The sequence below is a fragment of the Phytophthora infestans genome, genomic scaffold (genome assembly GCF_000142945.1).
Source record: "Phytophthora infestans T30-4 supercont1.25 genomic scaffold, whole genome shotgun sequence".
Lineage (NCBI taxonomy): Eukaryota > Oomycota > Peronosporomycetes > Peronosporales > Peronosporaceae > Phytophthora > Phytophthora infestans.
This window is the reverse complement of record NW_003303734.1, coordinates 1540509-1548078: the sequence shown is the minus strand read 5'-3', so window position 1 is coordinate 1548078 and position 7570 is coordinate 1540509. Positions and strand designations below refer to the sequence as shown.

Genomic DNA, 7570 nt, shown 5'->3' with positions numbered 1-7570 from the left:
TTACGCGCGAGGCTGCATCGATACTCACTCGATGGCGGCCTGCTGTACTACAGCACCGACGCTGAGGATAACCCTCGTGTAGTCGTTCCTCATGATGAGGATCTAAAGTATCGAATCCTCTACGAGGTTCATGATACGCCCGTGGGCGGGCACTTAGGTCGGGAGAAGACCTATGGCTCGGTGAGCTCGATGTACTGGTGGCCCAAGATGTATAAGTGGTTCGGCACCTATGTACGCACGTGTGAGACGTGTCAACGGACAAAGTCCGCGCCGAGCACGGCAGCGCCATTGGCGAGTTTGCCTGTCCCCAAGGGATGCTGGCAGTCCATGAGTATGGACTTTGTGTTTGGCCTTCCCAAGGATAAGGCGGGAAACACAGGTATAGTGGTCTTTGTAGACTGATTGAGCAAGATGGCTCATTCAGCGGCAGTGCCGGACACCATTGATGGTGAAGGTACAGCTTTGCTGTTTTTAGACCGAGTCTTTCGCCAACATGGCTTGCCTGAGGCAATTGTTTCGGATCGAGACCCGCGCTTCACCGCGAAGTTCTGGGCGTCCCTCTTCAGAGTGCTTGGCACTCGTTTGGACATGTCCACAGCGGACCATCCGCAGACCGATGGTCAAACCGAACGCGTGAATCGCGTTGAGGAGGATATCCTCCGAAGCGTATGCGCTGAGGCGCCAAAACGCTGGAGCCAGATGCTCCCACTCGTTGAGTTCGCGTTAAATAATGCAGTGCACGCCTCGACAGGCTACACTCCGTTCTATGTGAACGGCTTGGTTAACCCTCGCGTCCCACTGACGCCGCCACGCAGTGGCTCAGGGCTTGATGAGGGAGGGATAGCCGAGCGGCTAGCTGATGTCAGCCCGGTTGCGATTCGCAAGCAAGGCGATGACTTTGTCTCTTTGAGACTGAGTGTAATGCGTCAAGTACGCGACGCTATGGCTGAAAGCCAAGACACGCAGAAGGAACATGCAGATGCCAAGGGCAGAAGCAATGTTGAGAGGTTTGAGGTGGGAGACCAAGTTTTATTAAACGCTAAAAACCTACTCATGCAGTGTCTGCAGTCTTCAAGACGAAGTTAAGACCTCGGTTCATAGGACCGTTCAAGGTCGTGGCCAGGAAGGGCCTAGCGTATACGCTCAACCTTCCGAAGAAGATGCGCACGCATCCGGTCTTCTATGTCGGCTTGCTTAAGCCATACCAAGACCCTGCTCAGGTTAGCGCGGAGGCGTTGGCACCAACGGTGGCTGGGCCACGGACAGCTGCAGGGCAGCAGGTGGTAGAGCCACGGGAGGCTGAACGACAGCAAGTGGTGGATCCACAGATGGCTGATCAACAGCATGTGGCAGAGCCACAGGTCGCGGAGCGAAGTGCTCGAGATGCAGGAGCAAGGCAAGCTGAACATTCAGCCGAGCAGCTGGACGCTCAAGGTCCGAGACCTGGTTGTGAGTCAACAGTGGTGGCTCTAACCTATCCACAAGGTGGATCATCTCTTCGAGATCGACCGATGGGCGGTGAACGTTCGCGTCGTGGACGCCGGCGTCGTATGGACGCAGACGCCGTTCCGGCAAGTGCTGACTCTCCCCGCGAGAGCCCAGCTGAGGCAAGGCCTCCTCCAGCTTTGCTCGATGAGCATGGTGAGCTCCACTTTCACGTGGAACGCCTTGTGGCGTGGCGTAGACGCCAGGGTCGTACCCAGTACTTGGTGAAGTGGAGGTATTACCCTCACTCACAGAACTCATGGGAGTTTGAGGCTATCCTCCGGCAAGATTGCCCTGACTTCGTTGACGCTTACGACCGGGCACATCATGTGCCGAAGCGCCACCATGGCGTGCGACGGCGTCACCAGGCGCTGGGCGCCTCCCACTAGACTGGGGAGCGATCAGGTCAGTAGTTGAGCTCAGGCTCTGACCAGTGGCTGCAGCAGCCAGCTCGTACGTATGAGCGGTGCTCGCAGCGGGAGCAGGAGGTGGAGAGACCTCGTAGTGTTAGGGACATGGTCCCGAAGGAAGCAGGTGCTTCGTGTTGTGCTGAACAAGGTTCAGGCACAGGCGTCTCGATAGACGCATAGTTGTTTTGAAACAACTTGCTCGATGAGCATAATCCAAATGTGGATGCGCTGTAACAGCGAAAGTGGTGTCCCGGAGGGGGACCGAGCCACTGGCTTTTGGCTTGACAGGCCGGAGCTCTACCATTGAGCTATAAGGGCGATGCCCGTACGTCAGTCCGAGAACGGACTACTCATGGTATGAGAGGGCTGCGCCCGAGTGGATTTGAACCACCGACCTGTGGCTTCCAAAGCCAGCGCTCGACCACTGAGCTGAAAGGGCGTTGCTCTTAAGCTTGTCCTTTCAAAGACAGCAGTTCATGTAACGAGAGCGGTGCGCCCTGGTGGGTTTGAACCACCGACCTGTGGCTCTCAAAGCCAACGCTCACCATTGAGCTAAAAAGGGTGTTGCCCTTTAGCTTCTCCAAGCGTGAGCAATCGTTCATGGAACGAGAGGGCTGTGCCCTGGTGGATTTGAAACACCGACCTATCGCTTGTGAAGCGAGTGTTCAACCGCTGAGCTGTTGTTGACGACTCGAATGAGTCAAGAGCATTGCTCTAAGCGGTTTGCAACTCTTGGAGTAGGCGCGGAGCGCGAGCGTAGGTCTGAGACCGCTTGAGAGCAAGATGCGCGCTGCGCTTGAACCATTGGGCCGTGGGCCGACGACGAAAAGTTGGGCATCAACGATGCGTAGGCGTTTGTGAGCTCACGGAGCTGTTCAACGCTGGGGTGGGGTGTAGTAACCTCCGCCGTCTTAACAAGACGTGACCTTGCTGAGGAAAGTTTCGAGAACGGAATGTTCTCATCTTAGTGGGGGAGAGTGTAACGGGGTTACATAGTGTGGAACACACAGAGGTACGAAGTACCCGGAGATTTAACAAACTCTCAGTACATAAGTTGGAGAGTTAACAAGGTCTCTCAGTACGGTGGCCGAAAGCCACACGTTATGCATTTGATTAGGTTTAACTATGCTAGATTGTTAAACAGATACATTTACCCCTAAGCGGCTTGGCCGCAATAATAGTAAATAAAACACTTCTGGTTTTGAAGCATAAAAGTTAAGGTGTTAACTTTGAGCCCTGGTCTTGGGCTGTAAGTGTCCTTTGGATAAGGAACTTAGTATTAGTGACTCTTTGAGTCGAACGTCTTCCTCTGACGCTAAAGCTACGGCAGCCCCGCTGCAGCTCCTGTGAGCATAAATAGAAATGTATCCCTGTATTAGCTCTCTACAACCGTGCTAGCAACTATTTGCTAAACCTACGCGTTATTGCATGAGCTGCTGTGCCGTACGGAGTCTGAAATGATTTGTCCTAAAGTAAAAAAATCGTCAAATGGAATAGTATAATTCAAGCTAAATTTTAATTCCATACAAAGTGGCGTCGGCGTCTCAGCTGTCATATCCGACATAAGCAATTGCGCTTGGCGCGCTCGATTTTTGTCCTTAGAATCGAGGTGTTTAGGACAAAATCACTCGGAATTTCACGATCTTGCATCTTATTTCGTCCTCATTTTAAGGACAAATTTTGTTGGGGTTATTAACTGCTGCGCGTCGCTCATGCACGGGTTAAATTTATTGCTGCTACGCTCACGTTTTCGCTGTACTATATTCACTTAGAGCGGAGAAGTATCAATGATATCTTGATCAATATTTAGTATCAAAATGAAAATTTCACGAGCGTCGCAGGTGTCGACGTCAAAACTGCTAAAACTTGCGAGGATTCATCACCTAAAACATTTCGTAAGCTAAAGAAGTCGCGCCCTGCTATCTTACTTCTATTTTAAATATTTGCTCATACAATTGGAGATGAAACGCCACCAAAGAAGATTTTTACAATGCTACAAAATAGCTCGCAGTAACGATCTTAAAATAACCAATTGACCCAACAGAAAGAGAAAAAGCACATTGTAAACATTATTGAAATATGAAATCTGTGCTACACCCCAGCTGTCCCGCAATAAATTCAAATGAATCCATGGTGGCATCAACAAGCAAGCTTCAACATGCATTTCTGCTTCTACTCCATCCAGCGTAGCAAGCGTTGCACACATCTACATTGTGTCCCCTAGGTATTGCGCTATACGGTAGGAGAGAATGCGTCCTACTAGGTGTCCTAAAGTGTCCTATTGTCCTAAAACCTGGGATAAAAAACTAGCAATCGGTTCATAAACGATCCAATATTTGGGACACCACAATGTGCTTTAGGACGAAACAAGCCAGGCTCCGTGTGTCCTAATAGGACACTCAACAACTTGACACTTATTATGTCCTATTAGGACACACAGCAACTCAGACTACTGTCCTATTAGGACAACATCAAACCCAACATGCACTGTCCTATTAGGACAACGTTACTAGTTTTCTACTGTCTTATCAATATAATTCAATTATTCATCTATAATTCACAAGAGCAATTACACATGGGAATATTGTATTAGTAGGTTCTATCTGCATCTACTCAAACCTTTTGTAGTCTTCAGGAATCTCCAGTGTCGCTGGTGGGGCATGCTGAGGGGCTTTCTGGCGGAGGTGTTTGATATCCTCGATACGCTGGATATAGCGTGCAGCCTCACGCTTGGTGCCTTCAATAAAGGCTAAAAGGCCAGGATGTACACCCATTCGGGACGCAAAGTCACGATTGTACTTCTCCAATGGATTGTTGGTACGGTTGATCACATCAACCCCAACACGCATCATCTCCTGAACATTCCACGTCGTAACGTCATACCTTTCCATCCAAGTCTTCAAAAAACACTTCCAGAATGCATTCCACTTTGTCTTTGCTCCAGTTTCGTCGACAATACTGCGAACGTATCTAACACCCTAATAAAGTGAAAAAAAAGGGAGATCCAAAAAATATTCGCATAAAAAAGGTCAGATTCAAGTTGTAAATAGGTATGATCAAAATAAAATAGTCCTTTCCTTTTTTGAGATTTGGTCCACAGGGATGACAGCAAGCGTGTCAAGTTTTCCGGGACTGAGCGCACTCTTTATTTGGCAGTCTGGAATGCGTAGATCGACCATTTTTCGGCGTAGTGTCTGGTTCCAGTGAAACAGGCACCCTACGAGGTTGGCACGGGGAAACTACTCCAAAACTGCGTTAATTAACGCTACTTCGAAGTCACACGTGACGTTTTCAGGCTCCAACTGTCTGTTGCTCAAAATGATGAGCTCATTTAGCACCCGCCAGTACATATCTTGCGACTTACCTTGAGCCAAAACGTAGCAAATGGGTACGTAGAGATTGACGGCAGACTCAAACGCCATCACAATCAGCAATTGGTTGAAAGGTTTGGGTACCACCGAAAAGATGCCGTCTATGAAAAGGGTAATCTTCGGATACCGCAGTATCAGACCCAAAGCAGAATGCCCAAAACCGATCATGCGATGGATTCCGGTGGTCGTCTGTGTGGGGTACGCCACACTAAACTGTAGAAAGGACCTGGGGTCCTTGTCGCTTACACAGCGTACTGATTGAGAAAGTATGGCTTCGTACACATCACCGCCCGTACACTCCTTGCGTGTCTGCTTCACTATAGAGACGGCAGGTGCGCATGGAATGATAGTGAGCGTGGCGTCGTCGGCAGCATGGCGGCGCTTGATCCCGTCGTACACCTCTTGGCAGGCAACTGGTGGAGGGGTAGCCATGTTGCTGACGCTGCGTCGCTGTAGCTCTAGGCGCATTTCGCTGCGCACATCAATGACTTGTGGCACCGCCTCGTCGCACGTATGTAGAACCCCGTCTGCTACAACTGCACCTGATCGGACAGTTATCTTAGCCTTGCATCCTTTGCGGAACCGCTTGCAGACGTAGTAAACCGTGCTTGTTTCAGGACACGAGCGCTTGATGCAGAAGGAGTAGCCGCGATGGTCGATGGTGCTTAGCTGCCGTGGTGGAGATTGATAAATGGTTGGTAGTGTGCCTTAGGACAGTAAGTAGCGCTAATGTGTGTATTAAGTAACGCTTATGTAATTTTAAGTAGAAGGTCCAGAAGACAGTAAATATTTGAGTTTTAGGACAATATGGAGGACACAAATTATAATATTCTGTAGCGAAGGATTAGTCGCTTTTTAGGACACATCTCCAAAATCTCCCTGTAAAATTTAGGACAAATAGGACACTTTAGGACGTGTCTTAGGACGCATTATCCTACACCCGCTATACTACCAGTGCAACTCCGTTAGGACAGTGGTATGGAATCTAAGCGATTTAACAACCACGTCGAAGGCTTCGAAAAGTCGTTGCTGCTCCTCACCACGAAGAATCCTTCGTGCAACTAGGAGCGAGGACTCAATGCGTAAATGCACTCGAACGGAGCTCGTGGCTGCCGCCGCAAAAATACGGTGAGGTCCGTTGTGATCTCTGCTCTAGATTTTTGGATCTTGGTGGCGTCACGTCCGTATCCAGGCCATCAGGGCTACATAGACCTCCCCTCTTGGTTGGCTCAGCGTCGTAGATATCAGACTTCCTATCGTCGCTTCTGTACGCCACGCTGCACTGTGGATGGCCACGGCGCATCGATCTCTTTCGAGGTGCCGGCTTTCATCTGTGAAGAGAGGGACTGGAGCGTGTCTGACTTGCATCTGCCTGCTCCGTCTTCCACAGCGTCGAGACCACTCTATTGCGAACGAAATGCTCGGTCCGACCTCACTCTCACTCTTCAATTTGCCATAGTGGCGTCAACCTCTTTACTCTCCAAGTACGCCTCTGCAATCATCGCCATGTCCATTATGGAATGGGAAGCGCCGATTCCCGCGTGGATTGAATCTATCAGCATCGACATGGATGAGGAGATGCCCGATCTCTCAGTCGCGATCCCCTGTCAACCGATCAACATGGACGACACGCCGAATTGCACCCCCGTATCAACCAAGACGAACTGCTCTATCACCTCCTCGATGCCCGATGACGAGTTCGAAACGTTGCTGGAAAGCAAACTAGACGTTCGCACGGACATGCAACTAGACATTAAAAGCATCAAGATTGTCGCTGTATCTCCCGTCAAGACCAGATCCTCAACTGCACCAAGCATCAGCCCCATCAAGAGCAAACCCGTCGCTAAACCCAAGGCTAAGCCGGGCCGTCGGCCCCGCCACAAGGTCGACGTGGACCCTTCGGGCAGCAACCAGCGCCGCAAGGATAAACAGCGCGGCTACGAGAAGGACTACCGCATTCGCATGAAGAAAAAACGTTTACAAGACGAAGCCGAGTGGATCCGACTGGAGACACAGATCCGCAATATGCTGACCAAACGCACGTCCGTTGTGACGTTGGGGATGTTGGATGAGCTAAAGACGGAGGAGAAGCCGTCGACGGTCTGCATCAGACAGCGATACCTGCAGCTACTCCAAGAAGAGCGAGCTCTCAGAGAGGCCGAGGTACTCGATAGCTGCTTTTTGGCCGACATCCAAGCTTTACTGTTGTGGGGCGGTACAACGGCGCCAAGTCGAGAGGTTCGTGAGCAGTTGAACAGCCTCCCGAGCTTAAGACGGTGCCACACGTTTGAGTTTTCGTGGTAG

At 50.5% G+C, this 7570-nt stretch overlaps 1 protein-coding gene across 1 annotated transcript; it reads left to right on the top strand.

Annotated features, from left to right (window-relative positions):
- Positions 1-6781: 6781 nt before the first annotated feature.
- Positions 6782-7570, top strand: PITG_13118 (uncharacterized protein; the record flags this gene model as incomplete). The annotated part of the gene is made up of 3 exons (XM_002900597.1): positions 6782-6859; positions 7097-7315; positions 7382-7570. 3 exons carry the CDS (start codon positions 6782-6784, stop codon positions 7568-7570), a joined length of 486 nt encoding a protein of 161 aa, XP_002900643.1.